This window comes from Heterodontus francisci, chromosome 36, assembly GCF_036365525.1.
Source record: "Heterodontus francisci isolate sHetFra1 chromosome 36, sHetFra1.hap1, whole genome shotgun sequence".
Classification (NCBI taxonomy): domain Eukaryota; kingdom Metazoa; phylum Chordata; class Chondrichthyes; order Heterodontiformes; family Heterodontidae; genus Heterodontus; species Heterodontus francisci.
The window spans coordinates 20,120,034-20,144,471 of record NC_090406.1 but is presented as its reverse complement, the minus strand read 5'-3'; the positions used below and the strand labels follow the sequence as shown (position 1 = coordinate 20,144,471).

The 24,438-nt window shown below is 39.9% G+C and overlaps 1 protein-coding gene across 8 annotated transcripts in view; it reads left to right on the top strand.

Annotated features, from left to right (window-relative positions):
- Positions 1-13,681, top strand: part of LOC137351636 (BTB/POZ domain-containing protein 2) — a 39,003-nt gene extending 25,322 nt beyond the window's left edge. For 6 of the 8 annotated variants that reach the window (XM_068016280.1, XM_068016282.1, XM_068016283.1 and 3 more), the window contains 6 exons: positions 393-590; positions 3,435-3,627; positions 4,374-4,415; positions 5,300-5,387; positions 7,247-7,393; positions 8,302-13,681. In XM_068016280.1, coding sequence (XP_067872381.1) covers positions 393-590; positions 3,435-3,627; positions 4,374-4,415; positions 5,300-5,387; positions 7,247-7,393; positions 8,302-8,463 — 830 coding nt within the window. In that variant the 3' untranslated portion in view covers positions 8,464-13,681. The remainder of the gene's footprint in view (positions 1-392; positions 591-3,434; positions 3,628-4,373; positions 4,416-5,299; positions 5,388-7,246; positions 7,394-8,301) is intronic. The other 2 variants (XM_068016281.1, XM_068016285.1) reach the window with 1 other exon arrangement.
- Positions 13,682-24,438: the final 10,757 nt, after the last annotated feature.

Genomic DNA, 24,438 nt, shown 5'->3' with positions numbered 1-24,438 from the left:
GTGCTTTGGATTCCTGCATACATTACTTGTGAATTTTGCTAGTCACACACAATCTGCTAGTCTTCTATTGCAGTATCATCTTTGCTCTGGTTTACTTTGGTTGCCTATACAAGATGGCAGTTGTCCAGTTGGGTTTTCAGAGATTTGTCATGGTGTTATAAAACTCCAGTTGGCACTCAAAGAGCTGTCTAACCTTTGATCTTTTCAAAAAATTAAGCTTCTGGCCTTGGGCACTGATTTCTGAGCAGATGACTTGCACTGCAGTCACCCTATATATTGGCATCCAGATATTAACTGAGGGTTTTTTTTTTTTGAAGTAGTGTTATTACTAAAACATACTTCTTATCTTGAAACCTCCAAATTGCCGGCTTTAATGTAAGTCTCTATTACAGATACACTAATGGCGGTGCTAGAACGAGATACTCTTGGGATTCGGGAAATTCGATTATTTAATGCCGTGGTTCGCTGGGCAGAAGCAGAATGCCAACGACAGCAGCTTCAACTGACTCCTGAAAACAAGCGTAAAGTTTTGGGAAAAGCACTGTCACTCATCCGGTTTCCACTAATGACTATCGAGGAGTTTGCAGCAGGTGATTCTGAATATAAACTTAAATGAATTAAATTTTATATGATGCATTTCTGGCTGAAATGAATAGGGCTTGAGCACAAACTGTAAAACTTTTGTAGTATATGTTAATTTAGTAATGTGAATTCAAAGGTCCATAGTGACCTGCTTCAACTGGACAATGTGTAACTGTGTAAAATTAAAAATAGGATAGATTCAGATAATGTAAAATTATTGAACAGGTGCCAACTTTTTACTTTCTCTTATTTATAGAGTCATAGAGTCGTACAGCATAGAAACAGGCCCTTTGGCCCACTGCGTCCGTGCCGACCATAATACCTATCTATACTAATCCCACCTGCCTGCATTAATTCCTTACCTCTTAAATGTTGCTACTGTTCCTGCCTCCATCACCACCTCTGGCAGCTCATTCCAGACACCCACTATTCTTTGTGTTCTTTGAAATATTTACCCCTTTGATCCCCTTTCAACATCCTCCCTCTCACCTTTAAATCTATGCCCTCTAATTTTAGTCACCCCTACCATGGGAAACAGACTCTGGCTGTCTACCCTATCTATGCCTCTCATAATTTTATATACCTCTATCATGTCCCTTCTCAGCCTCCTTTGCTCCAGGGAAAACGGACCCAGCCTATCCAATCTCTCTTTATAACTCAAGCCCTCCAAACCAGGCAGCATCCTTGTGAATCTTTTCTGCACCCTCTCTAGCTTAATCATATCTTTCCTGTAGTGCAGCGACCAGAACTGCACACAGTACTCCAAGTGTGGCCTAACCAACGTTATGTACAACTGTAACATGATATCCCAACTCTTGTACTCAATACCTCGGCTGATGAAGGCAAGCATGACATACGCCGCCTTCACCACCCTGTCTACCTGTGTTGCCACTTTCAGGGAACTATGTACTTGCACCCCAACGTCTCTCTGCTCAGGAACACTCCCAAGGGCCCTGCCATTCACTGTATATGTCCTGCCCTGGTTTAACTTCCCAAAATGTATCACTTTTCACTTGTTTGCGTTAAATTCCATTTGCCAATCTCTTGCCCACTTACCCAGTTGATCTATATCCTGTTGTAACCTTAGACAACCTTCTTCACTGTCCACTATACCTCCAATTTTGGTGTCATCTGCAAACTTACTAATCACGCCCCCTACATTCTCATCCAAGTCATTAATATGTATGACAAACAACAGAGGGCCCAGCACCGATCCCTGCGGCACACCACTGGTCACCGGCCTCCAATCTGAAAACCAGCCCTCCACTACCACCCTCTGCCTCCTATCACCAATTTTGTATCCAATTGGCTAGCTCACCCTGGATCCCATGTGTTCGAACCTTCCGGACCAGCCTACCATGCGGGACCTTGTCAAAGGCCTTGCTAAAGTCCATGTAGACAACATCCACCGCCCTGGCCTCGTCAATCCTCTTGGTCACCTCCTCAAAAAACTCAATCAAATTCGTGAGATATGATTTCCCATGCACAAAGCCATGCTGACTATCCCTAACCAGACCTTGCCTTTCCAAATGCATATAAATCCTGTCTCTCAGAATCCCTTCCAATAACTTTCCCACCACTGATGTAAGGTGTAAGGCCTTAGTGGACAAAAGTAATACAGAACTTGCAACAAGATTAATTGTATTGGTTTATCTTTATTCAGAACCTCTTGTCTAATTTGTGCTCTTATGTCTATTTCCAAGAACTAACTGCTCCATCCACCCAGTCCTCTTTATATGTTCAAAGCCTGTGTAACAGATCTGACCAATGTGAAACTGCTAAGAACCACAAAGCAGTGGTTTGTAAAGGAGAGCAACTAAATGGATCCTGTAGTCATCTACTGAATGCAACCTCTAGGGTTAATTGCTGCTCAAACTCTTATTACATAAGAAATGGGAGTAGGCCATTCAGCCCTTTAATAAGATCATGGCTGATCTATCTCAACTCCACTTTCCCTCCCTATCCTCATTCCTTGATTTGTGTGATATTTCAGTTGGGTGATTTTTGTCACTTGCACAAACACAACATATCTCTTGTCAACCAATTACAGAACGTTATATATAGATTACTTGTGAAATCAGAGGCTTGGATTGTTCTATTCCAAGTAAAAATATTTTCATGAGTGCAGGTGGGCTCAAAAGAGAGGCAACTTAATTGTAGGGTTCCTCACTATCTCCATGCAAGTTCCTTATTTTTGCTGTGCTTTGAGATGCTCAAGGAAAGTGTCCAAAAAGGAGGGAAATTCATTGAGTTTCTTTAGATCATTGGTGCCATTAGTTAGACCTGAAGGAAGGAGAAAAATCTTTTTATTAACAGGGAGGGAAAGGACAAAAGTAAAGCTTTATTACAATTATCCATAAATTGAAAGACTACATTGTCACCTTCAGTTTGTGACCAGCAACATTCCTTGCCACTTGGTTACCCCCACCCCCCAATTTTCTCTCCTGCTTTCTTGAAGGTGCTGTCTCATGCTAGTGTGCACTTCCAAAAATGTCAGCATCCTTTAATACTGTGCTAAGATACCCATTCTTGTATGGACATAGCCTGACAGTACCAACATGCTACTCAACTGTGAGGAATATTGCAGTGGGGCCTGATCCTGAGCCAGTATGATTTTCGCATATATAATTTATAGGTGGTCACTGGATATCAATCAGATTTTTTTTTTTCTCTCCCCTCAGCCTGTAAGTGCTGAAGCTAATTTTCAGTGTCCTTCTACCATCATGGCTGAGATTAGCTTCTTGTTCTGTGTGAATCAGCATCAAATAGAAAATTTGTTCTGTTGTTGACTGATTTCTAAATTTATAGTATGTTGAATAGTATCAAGTAATAGAATGTTTCCCCTCCCACAGGACCTGCACAGTCAGGAATTCTAACAGACCGAGAAGTTGTTAGTCTTTTCCTACATTTTACAGTCAATCCGAAGCCTCGAGTAGAGTTTATAGATCGACCCCGCTGTTGTCTGAGAGGAAAAGAGTGCAGCATCAATCGTTTCCAACAGGTGGAAAGCCGCTGGGGCTACAGTGGTACAAGTGACCGGATAAGGTAAAGTGTTTTTACAGATGTGCGTTGCTAAGGGTTCAGTTGATAACTGGAAGCTGTGGTTTGATACTGAGAATTATGGATCAGGATGCCTGTGGGCTTTATCCATCTTCATCTGAGAGAGTTAACATCTAAACTGGGGTCATGGTTCATGCACACAAAGTGGCCTTTGTGTGCTGTGGACTTGTTAATCATTCAGGATTCCTGCTCCAGATTGCTACCCAATGATCTGCTACTAGAAGATTGACCATAAGATGCACCTTTCACCTGTCAGCAGATGTTGCTGTTTTCAACAAAGGAGGAAACAAAATGTGAGGAAATTTGAGCAAAAAAAGTCTTTTCAGATACTATTCAGAACCCAGATCTTAATATAAATCCAATCTTTAGACATGAATAACTAAGCTTGGAAATTCAATCTTCCCAGCTACTCAATAATTGGCAAAAAAAATTCTAGCGGGGGATGAGGAGAATTTTTTATACATAGTGAGTTGTTGCAAACTGGAATGCACTACCGAAAGCGTGGTGGAAACTGATTCAGTAATATCTTTCTAATGGGACTTGGATATATACTTGAAAAGGAGAAATTTGTAGAGTCATGGGGAAAGGACTAATTGGGTAGCTGTTTCAAAGAGCACAGGCACGACAGGCAGAATAGCCGCCTTCTGTGCTGTAGGATTCTAGTTCAGTAATTCTGTTTGCAAATCTCTATCCTGTTAAAACTAGGAAATCCAAACTTTTTGTCTTCGTAGGCCACTCAGTTGCTTCAGTTGGAGGAACCCCACAGGCCATACGTAAGCAATTGCAACACAAAACACTGAATTCAAGGACAGTACTGCTTTTGTCACTTGCTAAACAAGTATCTCGTGTTGGCCTGGTTAAATACTCATTTTTATATTCGAAGTCTCTTTCTTTCATACTTCTGAAGTTTAGTAAAGTCTGCTTTCTCATTGGTGGATTTAGGTCCCAAATCCACCAATTACCTTTGCATCAATACGGTCACAGCATTTTCTAATCTAGTAGCCTTACATGATTTGAAAAGAAACTGAGCAGCTGAAGAGTAGCTTAAGTTAAGCTAACATGGAAAAAGCAGCATCAGGGATAAAGGCACTATAAATAATAATGTACTGAGTGCTGCAATTAGGACACTCTAACATTAACATTAAAGTATAACTTCATAGAGTTGTTACAGCAAAGGAGGAGGCCGTTAGACCCATTGTGTCCATGCCAGCTTTCTGCAAGAGCAACTCGGCTAGTTCCACTCCCAAGCCCTTTCCTCATAGCCCTGAAATTTCTTTTTTCTTCAATTTTCTCTTGAAAGTCATGATTGAATCTGCCTCCACTACACTCAGGCAGTGCATTCCAGAGCCTGCCCACTCGCTGCATAAAAACGTTTTTCCTCATGCTGCCTTTTGGGCCTTGAGCTATTCACCTTAAATTGGTGTCTTCTGGTTCTCGACCAGCAAATCATCCTTGGAACAGAGTATAATAGTTGCAATTAACATGAGATGTATAGTGTAGGACAGGAATTCAGTGCCGTTTGGGATGCCTCCGAAGATTGTTGATTTGAATAGAGTTTGAGTTTTAGATGGGAATTGACTGGTCAGTTTTGCTCTGTTGGGAGAGGAAGGTGCATTTGCACTATTCTAATGTATCTTGTACACTTTTAATTCCACAGGTTTACTGTGAATAGGAGGATATTTGTGGTTGGATTTGGCTTGTATGGGTCAATACATGGGCCCACAGACTATCAAGTAAATATACAGGTAAAAAGACTTGGATTTATATAGTGCCTTTAACAGCCAATTAGGTACATTTTGAAGTGTAGTCATTGTTGTAATGTAAGAAATGTGACAGCCAGTTTGCACACAGAAGGGTTTCAAACATCAGTATGACATTGAACACGTAATCTGTTTGTGATGTTGGTTGAGGGATAAATATAGGCCAGGACACTGGGGAGCTTTCCCCTTTCCCTTCAAACAAAATACTGTGGGATCTTTTATGGCCACCTGAGAGGGCAGCACCTCAGCAATGCAAAGGTGTCCTGGAGTGGGACCTGAGCCCACAACTTCCTGACTTGGGCGCAAATGCTACCAACTGAGCCATAGCTGACAACCGTAATACGATCCTATATAATTATTGCCTATGCTAACATAACTCGCTTACTGTGCAAACGGAAATTGTGAGGACTCGGCAATGAACATAAATTACTAAATGAGTTTGAAGATGAGTGAAAGAAGTAAGGTGGGGGTATATTGGAAGTGAGGGTAAATATGAACGCAAGAGTAAATGGAATTAAGCTGCATGGGGCAACCAATTGCATTCTTTTTGAATTTAAAAACTTTTTAAAAGAAATAGGAACTGTTGCTCTTACATTTAGTATGTTTTAAAATAATTTTCTGTAATTCTCTAAAATGAATGTAAAGTAAAATTAAAGAATTCTACCAAATCATCAAATGATCTGAGAGAGAATGTAGGTGGGCATGCAATCAATGTAAAATACCACCTCCTTAAAAAAAAAATTATCTTTTTAAAAAAAAAAATTGTCGTGCATTTTCAGAGATGTACAAAATGCTTTTTTAATGGTTATGGGATGTGGGACTGGGAAAGCCACAATTATTGCCCATCCCTAGGTGCCTTAAGGTGGTGAAGGGCTTTCTCCTTGAACTGCTGCTGTCCTTGTGACACTGATACTCAACAATGGATTAGGTAGGGGTTTCCAGGATTTAGACCAAGCAATGAACAGCAGTATATATCCAGGTCAGGATGGTGTGTGACTGAGAGGGACTTGGAAGTGATAGGGTTCCCACAATGTTGCAGCTCTTGGTGGTAAGTTCATGGGACTGGGAGACACTGTTAGAGTAAGCTTAGAGAGTTGCTGCAGTATTACCTGGAGGTGTATCTTACTAAGATAAGTGAAAAGTTAGCATGAGTACAAAGCTATACTCAACAGCAACTTTTTTTTTACTAATATTGACGAAGAAAAAGTTTTGTCCTGTGATCTCTTATAATGCCACATTGGTTTGCTTCCTTATTCATAAACCTATTCTGGGTGTTGAGAGTTATTTGAAGATGTTAAAAGTGTGTGTTTTCTAATGTAGGGTAGTAACAGTCACCAGCTGCAGGCATCAAACAAAAGGAATATGTAATGAGATAGGATCACTGATATAAAATTAGGCACTTTAAAGCAGTTGTTTTTTTGGGAGAGAAGAGAACAAAAAGGATTTCTAATCATGGAAAAAATTATTGCATATTCAGTGCATACATTTCAACTAGTTTCGATGCCTCAGTTAAACACACCCAGACAAGCACACCCATTTTTGTTTCAGGGTTTAATCCTTCTGTATTTTTCTCCTCCTTCAGAACAACTAGGTTTTTGGAGATTATGTCAAATGTTGGATGCACAAAGGGTTATCTGTTACTCATTTAAAATTAACACTTTGGGCTTGTGCTGCTTTTCGGTCAATTTGCATCTGACTACAAAGGATATAAATCATGTACATTCAGCCTGTGTTCATACAGTAATAGCTTTGTTCAAAATGATTTATAAAATTACAGATGCTCTTTTCTGATTCAGTTGTGAAGGTTTACTTATTGCAATCTGTTGCATTTGATTTTATTTTAGATTATCCATACTGACAGTAACACAATTTTAGGACAGAATGACACTGGTTTTAGCTGTGATGGATCATCCAACACTTTCAGGGTTATGTTCAAGGAACCAGTGGAGATTTTACCCAATGTTAACTATACCGCATGTGCTACATTGAAGGTATGCCAACAGACTTGTTTTAAAAAAAAAAAAGACATTTTAGCGTTTGCATTGTTAATTCCTGGGACTCAATGGTGGATTATCACTTACAAAATTGGCAATGAAGTGATTAGGTACCGATGCATTGATTTCATGGAATCTCATGGTCTGGTATTGCCACCACGATAATAGCTACTGGAAGTAACAAAAAGTGGAAATGAAGGAAAAACTTGGCCCATGAACGCCACAGTTTACATTACATGATTTTTTTTTAAATTATCTGACTAACTTAATTTTGGTGAGGTCACATTGCTTGTATATCATAAGTGCAAAGTGGTTCATTGTCACCCGAACATTCTCTGAGATTTAGTGTCTTTAATTCATTCCCCAATAGCTGTCCTTGATTTTTCTTTTCCTCCCTTTCCTTCATTTTTCCCCCTCCTCTCTGGTTATCTTTTCAAGAAGTAAACTTAAATTTCTCTCCTCTTGCATCTCTTCAAATAACGTATCTAGATGGCTGCTCTGTACCTAGTAGAAGTTGTACTTTTTAAAGTAACCAGCAATAAGAGCATCTCGTAGTCTCTCCTTTCCCTCCTCCATAAGTGGGAAAGTGCCTCTATTGTACCTTTTTTTTTTTTCCCTACCCACTCCATAGAAAACACCCATATAGTAAATTCATTGGGCAGATGTGTTTAACATACAAGAATCAATCTGTAGTTGTGCGATCGCACAGCCTGCTGTCCCTCCCAGCCTTATTTGAATACCATTTTATCAAAAATTTAAGTTCCATTGTGTAATTTTCACAACTAAGTTAAAAGATGACATTACTTCTGCAGCGCTACAGTTTTAGTTGTACAAATTTATTTTTGTTTCCACAATCCCTGAAGATGTTTTTGACTATGAATCGTTATATGTATGTACATATATAGGGGCCAGATTCACACTATGGCACAAAAGGACTTCGTAAAGTCATCCACGAATCGCCGACAACGGGCACAAAAACAGTCTTCACTTTCTGTTATGCTGCTGGAAATAATAATGGAACATCAGTCGAAGATGGACAGGTCCCGGAGATTATCTTTTATACGTAGTCAAGCTCCATGAAACCTCAGAAGAGACCTTGGCTGATCTGTCAAATACAGACTGGTTGTATGCTACTGTATATTTGAAATGAAGAGTAATGTGCCTACTGCTAGGCACAGGTTTTGAATATTGTGCTTTATTTTTTAAATGTTATTGGCTGGCAGTGTAAAAACAAAAGGACAAGCTTTTTTCTTTTTCCCCCCTCAGCTCTGTTTTGTTGCAGAATGTGGGAGTATTGATATTGTGGTGCCAATTCTAAGCGAACATTTTGCTTACTGATGTGTGAAAAGCACTTATGTAACCAGGGCTGTAGCAAAGCTGAGTATTTAAGCCTTGAAGTTTCAGTTTAAACAACCAGAGCATTATTACAATGAAGAAGGATCTTGGTGATGGTGGTGGTCAAGGCCAAAGACATTACATTGCGTAAGAGGAGAGCTTCAAATGTGCTTGTTACATGATATCCTGTTTTTTAAAAAAAAACACCTTGGATTGGTGTTTTTACAAGGAACAAGATCAAGATTTTAAAAAGGGGAATGTGTAAACTTGTAACGCTTAATGAAGTGAATTAGTGAATAAGCATGAGCATGCTTATCAGCATCAAATTGTAACTAGAAAGCTGCAATATGTACAACCCCTTTTCATCTAGCCAGCTGTTAACATTTGTAAATGGTCTACCCGAACATTTCAGTAGGAAATTAGTTCAGACTATTACCATAATTTAGATGTGTTTTGCCAGCTATATGTGGGTCCAATTTCTAGGACAGTTACCTGATTAACAGCATTTTGTAATATCATAATCAGTGGTGTATTCTGATACAGGTATATTATACAATTAAAACAAAAATACACATTCTGTTTAGTAAGATATCACTGCAAAATTTGCATGCTTTTCCAAGTTAAAGGTGATTTTGTATTCCGTTTAAGGGACTGTCACACAATAAATGGAGTACTAAATAAATATAGGTCTCCACCCACTCAGCATTCAGTTTCTACCATTATACTGCCAACCGCAGAGTGGAGCACTTTGAATTTCAGTGAAGATGCTGCTGAGTTGCCAGTTGCCTGCAATCCCTTAGTCTGCATTATCCAGTTCAGGCGGAACTGGAACAGAATCAGAATAACGGCATATCTATGGACGTCAGTATAAACAGGACAGTTTGAAGTAGATGATGACCTCTAATCAGAAGGGATAGCATAAAAGATGCAGATTCAGCAAAGTCCGAGGAATCTTTCTGGGGGCTGTGTTGCATTCTAGGACAGATGTAATGCAAGCTAAGGAAAATAAAAGCAGTTTGAAATGAAGATCCCATTTCCCTCCCACTCAACAACTGATGCACCTTAACAGCCCCTATGCTATCTTATTTCGAGCTTTTCCTAGAAATCCTGTATTGTTGTCCTCCTGGCTACTACTTTGATTTTATACACAAAAGATCTTGTAATAATTTACTTGACTGACTTCATCTCTTTCCTCTCCAATCTCCCCCCTCCATTCTAAAAGATGTCAGAGCCCACTAAGCCTAGGGTAATTTGTAAAAGACTGTTATTGTAGAAGATTGTAATTGTTCTGAACTGCCAAATGTTGCAAATTGTCATGCAAGGTTTGACTTGGATACTGTATTAGTTTCAATTTGCCATTAGGACAGGATTTATTTTAAAGTGCATATAAATTCATTTACAATTGAAAAAATATATATAAATTTCAGTACTGCAAGAAGCTCTTTGGCTCATTTATCTGTACTAGTAATAGCTCCACATTGGACCCATTTACTCTAATCCTATATCCCATCTTTAGTCCCCTTTAAGTCAACTGTGGAATTGAACCATTGACCTGGCTTCATTTAGCAGCAAACAAAACCCAAAAGTTTGTGCCCAATGAGCCATGCAGGGAAGATGGTCAGTGTTTAATTTTCCATTTTGTGTCTCATCAAAACTGTAAACCATAATGCAGTAAAATATTTTAAAACGTTTGCTAAATGTTTAGCCTCTGTTTTAGTGCTAGCGCTGATTGAGGTAATACAGAATAATGAAACCTCAAGGATGCTCCCTGTCCTGTATTTAGAATGACTGGAATAATTTGCATGTTGATATTTGGTTATTTTGTTATAATTGCATTGGTGCCCTCTTCAAGGGTGCAACTCGTATGCACACATTGCTCTGCAGGCGCTATTTGATCTTAATGAAACTCAGTGTAGAAAACTCCTTTTCTAACTAATGACATTGTCATTACATTTTTATTATTAATACATAGTTGCACGTGCTAGAAAGAAAAGGTGCTAATTGGCCAACCATCATGACCTAAGAGTGGTAGTGGCCATTTGAAATTCAATTCTTGTCTTGTAAATAAGATTTAGCAGTATTTTCTTTTATCTTGCAGACATCAGGAAAACCAACTTGGTGCCTAAGCCTTGTATATAAATTTTGGTTTTCACACTGTTAGAAACCAGATTTAATCCCAATGAGAAGCTGAATTGCCTCCATTGTACAAGGTCTCTCTTTTTCCCACTACTTGTCCCGTAATAATTTTCAAGTACAACATGGTTTGTAATCCTCTCGACTATTTTCCCTTTGCAACTGCAACAGTACCTTGGGAAGTAGAATTCAGGGACTTGCCAGAATGCTGATTCAGTACTGTGAAATAGCTAACAAGCCGGCTTTTTTTTTAAATGAAATCTTTTTGGTGCATTCCTTGTGCTTAAACAATCTTTTTTTCTTAGATTTGATTGCCTTTAAATTGAGGTTAAGCTTATTATTGGTTTATATTGAACTGCAGTTTGCTGTGGTACATAATGTGATCTGTCAGACAGAGTACACTTTAGTGCTATTCTAAATAGTGCTGTGACTGCAGCTTTTAGGTTTCTTAAAATTGTTTTTAACCTAAAGAAAATGTTATAATACTTTGTTTCTGAAGCAATTTACATTGCAGCAATAAATTACCTTAAGTAATAATACTCAATATATAAAACAAATTACAAATGGATTAAATAGCTAGATTATTAAACAGTCGTCTTATCTTTTATTTTTATTACCTTTTTAAAGATGGGAGACCCACGTAAAACTGACGAGAGAAAAATTAGCCAGATTCAAAATAATCAAATGTGCAGTCCCAAACGACACAAGGACAGCATTTGAGTTTTTTATTGGACTTTTTTTTAACACTTTCTGACACGCGACATTTACAGTCTGTCATGGTTAATCGATTTGAGCTACTAAATTTCCAGCCATATGGGGGTTCATATTTTGTCAGGAAATGTTCGTCTAAAATGATTACTTGTTCCAAGGCTATAATGGGAGAGCTGAAGATCTGAAGAAGGCTACCTTACACTTGTTCATGCTACCCAAACAAACAAGTAGGTAGGCTGCTAGTGGAAATTACAAATTTTTGCCTGATTCAAAGCTAGGAGGCACCTCTTGATGCTGGTTTCTAAAGTGTCATTTCTGTGTGAATTTTTAAAACTCTACACGCACTTCTTTAATCTACTGGAATCAGCTACCAAGTTGAGCCTTGCATAATTGGAAAACTGGAATAAGAACATCACACCTGTAGTTAACCACCATGTAATGCACTGAAACTTAAAGGCTTGTTGAACAGCAACTTTGTTGAGGCCCTTTCATCAACCAGTACACAAGCCGTGGCATTACTTAAGATAACTTTTGCTTATTTAGACTGTATGAATGTATTGGTAATTTTAATTTAGAAACTGCCTGTTAGCATTCACAAGCAAATATATCATGTAAATTCTAAAGGAGTACTTAGGATCTTCGATACTGTATGATGAATGTATAAAATGATCAGTAAACTTATTCTAAATGTATTCTCACTTCATGAGCTTTGAGAGCCCATTCTGTCAAGATGTCTACAATTCAGCAAGACTGCAGCAGAAGTGGTATTGTGTATGATTAAATGAGTGCAGAAGTTCATAAAAGCAGTATACAGACCATTAAAAGGCTTTGTATTTGAAAACTTTAAGAAGGAAAATCATGCAAGTAAGCTTTTGTTACAAACTGAAACGCAAGTATCCAAACATTCCCAAAAGGGATAAAGTGACAATATAATTCAGCCTGTATCCTGAACGTGAAGCCCTATAGTATTGATCCCCAAAAAAATAGTTTCTCCAAATTAATTTGGAGATTAAACCTCCAGTGGAATTGTGGTTGAGTCTACTGGACATGATTGTGACAACCTCCTTGCCCCCTTTCGCCGACCCATTCGAGGAAAGACACTACAGTAATATGAACCATGTGGGGATCTGTATTTTGTTTGGGTGATATACAGCTCTGAAACTTTCCAGCTGGTACTGTGATTTCATTCAGTCCAGAGATTTTCTGTATGTTCTATTTTTGGCCATTTAGCATTTTTAAAATTAAAATTTCATGTTAAAATTTAGTTACTCCATATTAATATGCACTTTACAAACTGCTGTAGAACCATGAGCTTATAGAGATCACTGTTTCTAGCAGCACCAGTTTCTGGCCATAAGTGGTACTACAGTGCAGTCCTGGTATACAGTGTAGCAACTTAGAACCACAGTGAATTTTATCATTTATTTGCTGTGTCTATTCATTTTGGAATACAGGTGTGCAAAGTTCATGGAATGTATACTAATCTAATATCCTCTTGCAGGAGGCAGTTAGGGAAGCAAATCAGTTGGTCAGTGAATGTTGTGATGTTTTGGTAAGAAATTGAAAGCTCGTTAAGGGATCTCCTCACCTGGCACTGGAAATTCAACCCTGAGTGTAACCGAGAAGTCATTTTGAATATTCACACATGGGTTGCATTAATGGCATTAAGTGTGTAAGAGTGGCTTCTGTTTAGGGCCATGTATGATACTATTGGTTATGCTGGTCTGAGGTAATATATAGAATAATGAATTGGTAGGAGGGAGTGAACCTGGCAGTTATACCATTGAGGGGTTCTGATTGAAGCTTGAATGATGCGTACATATTATCAGCCCCAGAGACTCTTGATGCTTTTACTCCACTCCTACCTATTATTTTTATAATATAATACAGTTTGAATCTTATTCATGGATTTATATGGATTCCTGAATTCAAAACTGCTTCGAATCCTCAAGTGATGTCAATGTGTGCATGTTACAAGTAGGGATGACACAATTTTAAAAGAAAAATCACTGTGGCAAGCAAATGTTGGTTGATATATTCTAACGGTATGATAGTTGAAGTACAAACTCAGAAAAAGTTGTGTTTCACATCTACTTTGTTACAAATAAAGGTTTAAAAAAACCATTCCAGTGTAATTCACTTTATTGTCAATGCATCTTATACATCCACAACTTAATTATTGAAAACCATTTTTAAAAAGTTTGATCTAAACTTACTTCAGTTGCATTCCTTGTACAAAGATCTTGGATTTCAAAAACCTTGTCGTTATCTAAAGTCAATGATTGCTCTTTGTTTTGTTAATCTCAATCTTTTGTAATCAAGAAGAAAATTTATATAGCATTTAAATTTTATACAATACCTTTCACATCCTCAAGATACCTCCCAATGCTTCACAGCCAGTTATCTTTTGTTTTGAAGTGTCTGTCATGTTGGCAAATACATCAACCAGTTTACACATAAGGGGCTGGATTTTACCAGCTCTCTAGGAATGGGTGGGGAGTGGTCGTTCCTGTTGCCATAGTATTTTGCCAGCTACAGGGAAGGTGGAGGACAGCCCTCCTGCCCAGAAGCTAATTGAGCCATTTAAGTGACTCTTTTGCTACTGGCATTTTATTAGTGGAGGGTGGGCCCACTACCTAATAAGCCCTGGCAGCCTCCCGCTTGGCTTCGGTGGGGTGGGGGTGGGGGGGGGGGGGGGTGCAGGGCCTTCCTAATTGTGTACTTTGTGGCCCACTGGGGGGGGGGGGGGCCACGGCAGCAAGTCTGCACCTGTGGCAACACCTACCCCTATCCTAACCCCCCGCCTCGCCAGGCCTGCCTAAACGGTACTGGCAACCCCAGACCCCAATCACCTCGTTGCGAGGCCGGTTTCTATCATTGCGCCCTCTCAGTTGAGTGCAGTCCCAGCAGTGTCCACCGCTCCCAGTAGCGCTGCTGAGATTGAAGATTGATTGACAGCTCTTGGGGGCGGACTCTCGTCCTTTAAGGGGACAGGAGTTCCGCCTAGATGATGGATTAGCCAAAAATCGGGTCTGAATTCCCAAAGACTGCTGAGGCGGGGTTGCCTTTGGCTTTTGGGTGGGTTATCAGGGCTCCCGCCACCCTATTAAATTCAACCAAAGGTACCATTAATAATAATGACTAGTTAATCTGTTTTTGATAGTGTCAACTGAAGGACGAGTGTTGAACTCACTGCTCTTCCAATAGTGTCATGGAATCTTTTACACCCAACTGAACAAAAAGGTAAAAGTAGAGACAGATGTGAAACACAAGGAGGAAGGGTGCCATAAATATTCTATAATGATGGAATAGTTACGATTGGAGTTCAGAGAGATCTAGGGGTATTAGTAAATGCAGCACACAACATGTCAAATCATGCAACAGCAGTCAATATTGCAAATAGAATGTTGAACTGTACAGCCAAACAGAATCTGGAGGAAGTCCTGCTTAAATTGCAATATTATGGTCAGATCATACTCTAGGACTGTGCAAAATGGTTCTGGCATATGAACGCTTGCCATCTGGTTTTCAAAGATCTAGTTCCTCTGTTCCACTATTCTGATCACAACATCTTAAAGAGAATATTCTTTTTCAATGTCCTTTTCCACCAATCAGAAAGCAATATTTTCCAATTTGCCAGTCTTCTACCTCAAAATCCAAACCTTTGAAACATAAGGAATTCCCATTCACGCAAAATCCTGAGACAACAAGATATGAACTCATGAGGCTTATCAATTTTACAAGTGGCAAATTTAGGGCCTTTTATGAAAATAGGTAAAGCATCAAAGGGATTTGAAAACCTGGGCCATGCTGAGCATGTACACAATAATAGAAACTCAAAAGGTTTATATGCGACCCATAGATTACATGAAAAGCAACTGAATGGCCACAAATATTAGGACATACCTGCTTTATGGAGGGGAAGACAAGGCAGAAGATTGACCTTCCAAGAATGCTTTCTGCAGGAGTCCAGGGCATGGTCTGGAACTCATACACAGCACTCACATGATTAAAAATCTGCAATTCTTTCTGTTCACTAGCTGTATGGGAAGGCTTTCCCTCGGCCCCAAAAATAGAGGCAGGATTAGACCTAAAATGTTAACTTTTTTGCTCTCTGCACAGATGCTGATTGGTCTGCTAAATGTTTCCAGCATTTTCTGTTTTTATTTTACATTTCCTCTTGTGAGTAAAACAGTGGGGATTGCAGAAACAGTTTCCTGACCCAAACGGATTCCACCAGGTTGGCTCATTTAAATAATTTATAAATGCACCCTGCACACTTCCCCATGCATTGAGAGCATTGTTCTAGCTGAGGGTTGAAGTTGGGTTACTTGGAGTGAAGCATTCCTTAAAGGACTGGTGAACTTCTTAAAGGGAGGCAGCTGGTTTTGGTTTGCAAGCCAACTAAACATGGCTGGAGGAGTTTCCAAAAGTATATCCTTCACCAAGGAGAGCCTGGGGTTTTACTGGCAAAGTGAAAGTGTCTATTTGGGAGGCTCAGAGAACTCCACCAAATATAGCTGGAGTACAGAAGGCAAGACAGAAGATGTCCAAACAGATGAATGCTGTCTCCTCTATGCATCACTTTTAGTTCTCTAGACTGATGAAGAGTGTCAAGTGGCCAGTGGCTGCCCATTCAAAGCAAAAGGGATACCATGCATCAACAGTATGCTTCCAATTTTTTAATGCTACCTGCAAAGCATTTGCTCCACTTCTCACTTCTTAAACCTTCTAAATGTCCCTGAAGTTGCACTTCCAAGTTGGTGGCTGAGGATGTGTGGCAACAAATAAGTGTTGACTCCAGTGTTTACAGCTTTCATTTGCAGCAACAACAGAAAAGAATGGCTAAAAAAAGGAGAGATAAATTATAGTATGAGAGAAAACTAGCTAGAAATATAAAAATGGATAGTAAGAGTTTCTACAAGTATTTAAAAAAAGAAAAGAGTAACTAAAGTGAGCGTTGGTCCCTTAGAGGATGAGACTGGGGAATGAATAATGGGAAACAAGGAAATGGTGGAAGTGTTGAACAGGTATTTTGTGTCTGCCTTCACTGCAGAAGGCACCAAAAAATCCCAAGAATACTTGAAAATCAAGAGGCAAAAGGGAGGAAGGAACTTAAAATAATCACAATCACGAGGGAAAAGGTACTGGGAAAACTATTAGAACTAAAGGCTGACAAGTACTCTGGACCTGAGGGTTTACATCTTAGGGTCTTAAAAGAAGTGGCTGTAGAGACAGTAGATACATTGGTTCTGATCTTCCAAAATTCTCTAGATTCTGGAAAGGTCCCAGCGGATTGGAAAATCGCAAATGTAACACCTCTATTCAAGAAAGGAGGGAGACAGAAAGCAGGAAACTATAGGCCAATTAGCCTAACATCTGTCATAGGAAAAATGCTAGAATCCAGTATTAAGGAGCTAATAGCAGGACATTTAGAAAATCATAATATAATCAGGCTGGGTCAACATGGTTTTGTGAAAGGGAAATTGTGTTTGATTAATTTATTAGATGTCTTTGAGAAAGTAATAAGCAGGATGGATAAAGGGGAACCTGTAGATGCGGTGTACTTGGATTTCCAAAAGGCATTCAATAAGGTCCTGGTACACAAATGACAAAAAATTAGTATGCAGGTACAGCAAGTGATTAGGAAGGCAAGTGGAATGTTGGTATTTATTGCAAGAGGAATTGAGTATAAAAGTAGGGAAGTGTTGTTACAACTGTACTGGGCCTTAGTTAGACTGCATCTGGAATACTGTGTACAGTTTTGGTCTCCTTACTTAAGGAAAGATATAATTGCATTGGAAGCAGTTCAGAAAAGGTTCACTCGACTGATTCTTGGGATAAAGGGGTTACCTTATGAGGAAAGATTGAGCAGTTTGGGCCTATCTCCATTGGAGTTTAGAAGAATGAAAGGTGATCTTATTGAAACATATAAGATCCTGAGGGGACTTGACAGGGTGGACGCTGAGAGGATGTTTCCCCTTGTAGAGGAGTCTAGAACTAGGGGACACAGTTTAAAAATTAGGGGTCTCCCATTTAAGACTGAGATAATTGAGAAGAAATGTTTTCTCTCAGAGTGTCTTTAGTCTGTGGAATTCTTTTCCCCAGAGAGCAGTGGAGGCTGGGTCATTGAATATATTCAAGGCTGAGTTAGATAGATTTTTGATCAACAAGGGAGTCAAGGGTTATGGGGGGCAGACAGGAAAATGGAGTTGAGGTCGCAATCAGATCAGCCATCGAATGGCAGAGTAGGCTCGAGGGGTCGAATGCACTTTCTTCATTGCAGACACCAATGGAGCACATGACAGCTTCACTGGAATCTGCAGCAGACCCATAGCTAAGAACTGATCCGATATCAGTCAGTACCTCCACCTTGATGGAAGCACATACTGCAGCTGTGATGGCAGGGAATAAAGACCAGCTGGCATAGCAGCTTCTAGACCATGGCAACTGTAATGCATGCTGGTAAATCTCAGGGCATTCTAAATCTGCCATTATACTAGCCACTTGTACATTGAGGGAGTGGAAGCCATTCTTGTTGAGGTAGTTGAGGGGGTGTTCTGTGGAAAAAAGTGAAGCAAAGCAATGTGAGTGCCCCTTGGACTTTGAGGAAGCCAGCAACCCTGTAAACATGGCTCAACTCACTGCTAATTTGCTGGGATGCCAAGGTTGGTGAATTCACTAGGTCTACTGTAAAGGGAATCAACAGGAGCATGGCCATACTGCAATGTAGGTTACATTACAGAGATCACCTGTGGCTATCTTAAATAAGTGCCATAAAAGTTGAGTGTTGTGGTCATCTCCTTAGCCACAGAGAGAGCAATGAGTGCAGATGATTAAGTCGTCATGCAGTAGATCAAAAGGAATTACATAGAATTTTACAGCACAGAAACAGGCCATTCAGCCCAACTGGTCTATGAAGATATTTATCCTCCACACAAGCCTTCTCCCAGCTTACTTCATCTCACCCTATCAATATATTCCTCTATTGCTTTTCCCCCTCATGTGTTTATCCATCTTCCTCTTAAATGCATATATGTTATTCGCCTCAATCATTCTATTTGGTAGCACATTCCACAGTCTCATCACTCCCTGAGTAAAATAGTTTCTCCTAACTTCCCTATTGGATTCATTAGTGACTATCTTGTATTTATTATTTTGGACTACCCCATAAGTGGAAATATCTTTTCCACTTCTACCCTATTGAAATGCTTCATAATTTATAAAACTTCTATCAGGTCACTTCTCAGTCTTGACTTTTCTAGAGAAAAGATCCCCAGCCTGTTTAGTATTTCCTGACGATTGTACCCTCTCGTTTCTGGTATCATTGTTGTAAATCTTTTTTGCCTTTGTCCAGTACTTCTCTGTCTTATTTGGAATATGTTTTCTCAAGTAATTGTTGAAACCACATTGGACTTGGACTGTACCAAGATCTACAAAGAAAGGGGAGGAACAACATCAAAATGTTTTCAGCTGAGTTTGTTTTGCAAGTTTAGTTTAATTACACAACATCTTAATAAACACAAAAAGTCTATGTTTTAGTGTTTGTTCATTTGACTTAAAATTGGTTTTTCATTAAGTAATTATTTTCATCACAATCAAGGACTGTTGGGCCTTTCCTCTTAAACATGAGCTGTTTCGTTCAGATGAAGTTATTCTTCTGCTGTTTTCATTAGGTTCAATTCTGTCAGCATGTGGGGCAACATTATCACAATCCTTTTCGTGTCTGGTATGATGACTTATTACATGTCATGCCATTACTTTTGCAACTAAGTATTAACAAGGATGTAGACGTAGAGTTTTAGAAATGCAATTGTCAAACTAATTCATATATTATAAACAATCTTACTGATCTGAATTTTAACAGCTGTATAAAAGTATTATAACTTGCTCATGATCTATGATTACAATGGTTCTCAAAGAATTCACGTCTATTCGTTATGAATCTCAGTCAGAAATAAGTTTAATTCATGGTAATTTTTGTTTTTCTTTTTCATATATTTAGGTTATCCATGTATTTCCGAAAGTGTAGTCTACAGGTTACAGAGAACTGAAAGATCATTCCAACATTCCCTATCACATTGTGTTTGGATGTTTGATGGACTAGCTGAAATCTATAATGCAAAACAGCAGCAGTATTTATCATTAATTGCAGGTGGCAAAGAAGTCTGGATTGGAGTGTCAAGATGTCAGCAAAACTGGTGCCATACTGGTTCAGGTAGAATGGTGTCCTACACCAACTGGGCAACGGGAGAGCCCAACAACTACTACTCCTTCATCTTTGGAGAAGAGAATTGTGTTTTGATGCTCAGTAGCCGTGAATGGAATGATGAAAATTGCTCTGACAAAAATTATTCTGTGTGCCAACAATGTAAGTATTACTCTCTCATATCTCTAATTATCGCAAAGCAGACTCTATATGTATGAGACATCCATGAGGTTGTGTATCATCAGACTTCTTTATTTAGCATTTATTTTGTAACACCATTAAGATTTTCCACCTGTTCACTATAAATGGGCTTCAGTTTTGGCTGTGTACCAAGAAATTGTGTTTTCTAGCAGGAATAGGATTGTTTTCCCTTTGGAAGGTTATAATGGGGTTCCTGGAAGTCTGTCACTATTAGTGCCCACACAGAAAAGTTTTAAAACCACTGCAAGTATCAGTAAAATGCTCTTCAGGACAACATGAATTTTTATATGGGGGCTGATATAGTTAAGTTTCAAGGCACTTGACAAGAAAGAAAGGATTGTTCTGAGCAGAAGGTGAAAAGAAAATTAAGGGCATAGCAGTCAAAAGGACAATTGAAGAAATAGATTTTAAGAAGCTTTTGAAAGAGAAAGATTTCAAGGAACAGTTGTTTAGGGAGATAGTTCCAATGAGTAGAAGACAGTAAATGAAGACTTAGTTGATTGTGTATTGGGGACAAACAGTAATTCAGAATTGTAGGAGCACAGGGTGCAGCTGGGACTTACAGCTAGAGAAGATAGCTTGGATAAAGTGGAGCAAAACTGGGAGATTTTGAAAATTACTATGATGATTTGAGCTTGATATAATTGTGCTCAGAGACCCTGGACAGCTTGGGTGAGACAGGGCTAGTGGGTGTGTAGGACGTTGTGTGAGAGACAGAGCCACGGATATCTGGATTAAGTGAAGTTTATGAAGGAGGCATCGCCTCCTTTTGCGCTAATAAAATACAAAAGCAAAATACTGCAGATGCTGGATCTCTGAAATGAAAACACTGGAAATAATCAGCAGGTCTCTTCTGTGGAGACTGAAACAAAATTAATGTTTCAGGTCTGTGATCTTTCATCAGAACTGGGAAAAGTTAGATATTTAATAGGTTTTGAGCAAGTGAAGGCAGGAGGGTGGGAAAAAGAACAAAAGGGACAGACAAAAGGGATAGGGTGGAGGGCAGGAGAGATTAAGCGACAAAAGGTTTCATGGTGCAAGGCCAAAGGGAGTGGTAATGGGACAAGTAAAGAAACAAAAGATGTGTATGGAGGAACTGTGAATGGCAGGATCCTGAACAGCTCCTGAACAGTTCTCCTCTACACTGGGGAGACCAAATGCAGACTGGGTGACTGCTTTGCAGATCACCTCTGGTCAGTCCACAAGCAGGACACTGAGCAAGCTCTCACTTGTTAATTTAATTCTCCACCTTTCTCATACTCTGACCTTTCTGACATGGCCTCCTGTTGTGTTCCAATGAAACTCAATTCAAGCTCGAGGAACAGCATCTCATCTTTCGACTGGGCATTTTACAGCCTTCCAGACTCAACATTGAGTTCAACAATTTTAGATCATAACCCCTGGACCCTTTTAATTTCCTTTCTTTGCTTTTTTTTCTCTCTCTTGTGTCTCTATTATTTATTTTTCTTTATTTTCAGGTGGATGGCTGAAAGAAGACAAGGTCAGGGGGGCGGTGGGGGGAGGGGGCTGGTGGTGGTGGTTGGTGTCGGGATGGTTCTCCAACACATTCCCACCTCTGGGGCACTTTCCCAGGATGGGTTGGGAACTGGGTTGGTTGCTCCAATTAAGGTCCCACTTCGGGTCCATTTTGCGACAGCACCAGTATTCCACCGACAGTGAAGTCTCACCTCACCGTGTGCGGAGGCAACTAGCTCAATAGAGGCGGTATCCCGACAGCAGACTGGGTAGCCATCGGTACCGGAACCTCCATGCCCCAATGATGGGGCTGCAGGGATGAAAAGCTGCAACTGCAGCTGTCGATAGTCATGCAGAGGGGTTTCCCCTCCACCCCAATGGTCCTACTGGTTTCAGGCCTTTCTATTTTATTACTTTTATACAGGAAACCAAGGGTGCCTCCAAATGCACCAGCAGCGTGCTGACAACATGGGCAGGCTCGGAACTCCCATATGGACCTGACGTCAGGGATCCCAATTCCCGCCAGAAGATCCAGCTCCTTTACTCTGTTTCTGTTTTCACAGATGCTGCCTAACCAGCTGAGCATTCCAGCATTTTCTGTTTTTATGCTGTAATAAAATGTTGTATATTTTTTGATTTTAGTCTCCAAGTAAATGCACACAAGAAGTATTATTCTCATTAATGTAGCTGTGGTGCTGTTTTTATCAGCTTCACTATTGTAAAAGATGGAGACCTGATTAAGCACACATTTTAATCAGCTCACATTTCTGTATTCAGGGCATGTTGCATTATATCAGGGTCAAATTTTAAGTTGGATTGCTAATTGATTAAATTCACTTATTAATAGCAATTATTAATAACCTGAACTCTGTCTGGGGTCTGGTCATTAATGAAGTACCACAGTAATCCATGCTAGGTCCATTCCTCTTCGCAATTATCAATGATTTGGAGGAAGGCATCGATGGGTACAGTCCTCTTGTTTACTGATTACACAAGGAGGTTTATGAGAGTCAGGATTTTGCATATTATAAATACACCTCAGGCTGATTTCGATGCAGCATGAGAGTGTGTGACATATGCCCTTCAATGGTAATAAATGCAGGATGATGGATTTGCATTAGAATAATTCCAGGTCTCAATATCACCCGCCTTCTGTAGCCCAGAAAGTTGCCTTATGATATACTATTATTGATTTCTGTTTATCTTATATCAATAGTAACGTTTAACATTTGCCCGTAAAGTAAGGAAGTGTAAGTCAATTTAGATGCAGCTGTTGAACTTGGACTGACCTTAAAGCAATAGGTAGCGACAATTTCCAACTGTTGTTCTGGCTAAACCAGCACAACCCTTGAATGAAACAGGATCCTTTGGTCTCCTTAGCTCAGTATCACACTGGGCAAAGTCTTTGCTCATTAAGGCATGTCTTTTAAGTGAATTTAGATCACAAATCCAAAATTATTTCCCTTTCGCAACCATTGTATTAGTTCCTGCTTAAGGTTTTATACATTTGCCCACACTTGCTGCTAACAGCATGTAGGTTTTCAAAGTTGCGAGGGGTCTCGAGGGGTCTCAGAGAGTCCACAAATTCCTCAGGTTTCTGTTCATGTGTCATTGGACTTTTTCATCAATTTACATTAGTTCGTTTGCACCTCTATATCACACACCATATAAAGGGTCCAAAACTGGACACAGTATTCTAGATGAGGCCTAACCGAGATCTTGTGCAAGGACACGACTGTGCATTTTCTTACATTGGATTATTTGTGCGAGACATCCAAATTTGTTCTATTTGCTTTTGCGATAACCTTTTACCACTGATCGTGGACATGTGTAATTGTAATAAACATATATAGACTTATGCATTATAACATCTAGGACTATGCGCTATTAAAAGACATAGTGTGAACATGCTTGGCAAAAGCCCTATCCATTTGCATTATTTGTAGATACATGTATCTACACCCTACTGAGCCAGTGGCGCTTCAGATGGCTTGGCCATGTGAGCCACATGGAAGATGGCAGGATCCCCAAGGACACATTGTACAGCGAGCTCGTCACTGGTATCAGACGCACCGGCCGTCCATGTCTCCGCTTTAAAGACATCTGCAAACGTGACATGAAGTCCTGTGACATTGATCACAAGTCATGGGAGTCAGTTGTCAGCGATCGCCAGAGCTGGCGGGCAGCCATAAAGGCGGGGCTAAAGTGTGGCGAGTCGAAGAGACTTAGCAGTTGGCAGGAAAAAAGACAGAAGCGCAAGGGGAGAGCCAACTGTGTAACAGCCCCGACAACCAAATTTCTCTGCAGCACCTGTGGAAGAGTCTGTCACTCGAGAATTGGCCTTTATAGCCACTCCAGGCACTGCGTCACAATCCACTGACCACCTCCAGGCGCATACCGATTGTCTCTCAAGACAAGGAGGCCAAAGAAGACATGTATCTATGTTAAATCTGGCAGATGTGGACCCATTCCCTCATTGCATCTAGATCTTTTTGTAGTTCTTTTTTCCTCATCTAAGGTCCTAGAAAACAAGCATAAATCTTTGTGTTACCCATGAACTAATGAACAGTTCCCCAACACCCTCATCAAGATCATTAATATAGATGGTGATATGGTCCCCTCAGCACTGATCTCCAGCTCTATCACAGGTCAAGAGGCTTAACTGGAATAGTAGCTCTCTATAGTTACACTTTACCAGTCTTACCCCTTCCCTGTTGTTTTTTCTGCTTCTCTTTCCCTGATACATTTTTTAAGGCCGTCTCTTTTGTTTCCAAGGCTTGTTGCCTGCTGCCTTAACTCCTGACCAGCATTACTCCCATGACTCCCGCTGGCCTCTTCTCCCAGTGAACCTAACTCCAGAGACTCCTTCCCACACTGCCACCTTTCCCCAGTCAGGTGCCTTACCCAAATGCTCACCTGCACCCTTCTGCCACTCATCACACCCTGCCATGGGATCTTCCTTCCTACTGGCTCTGTG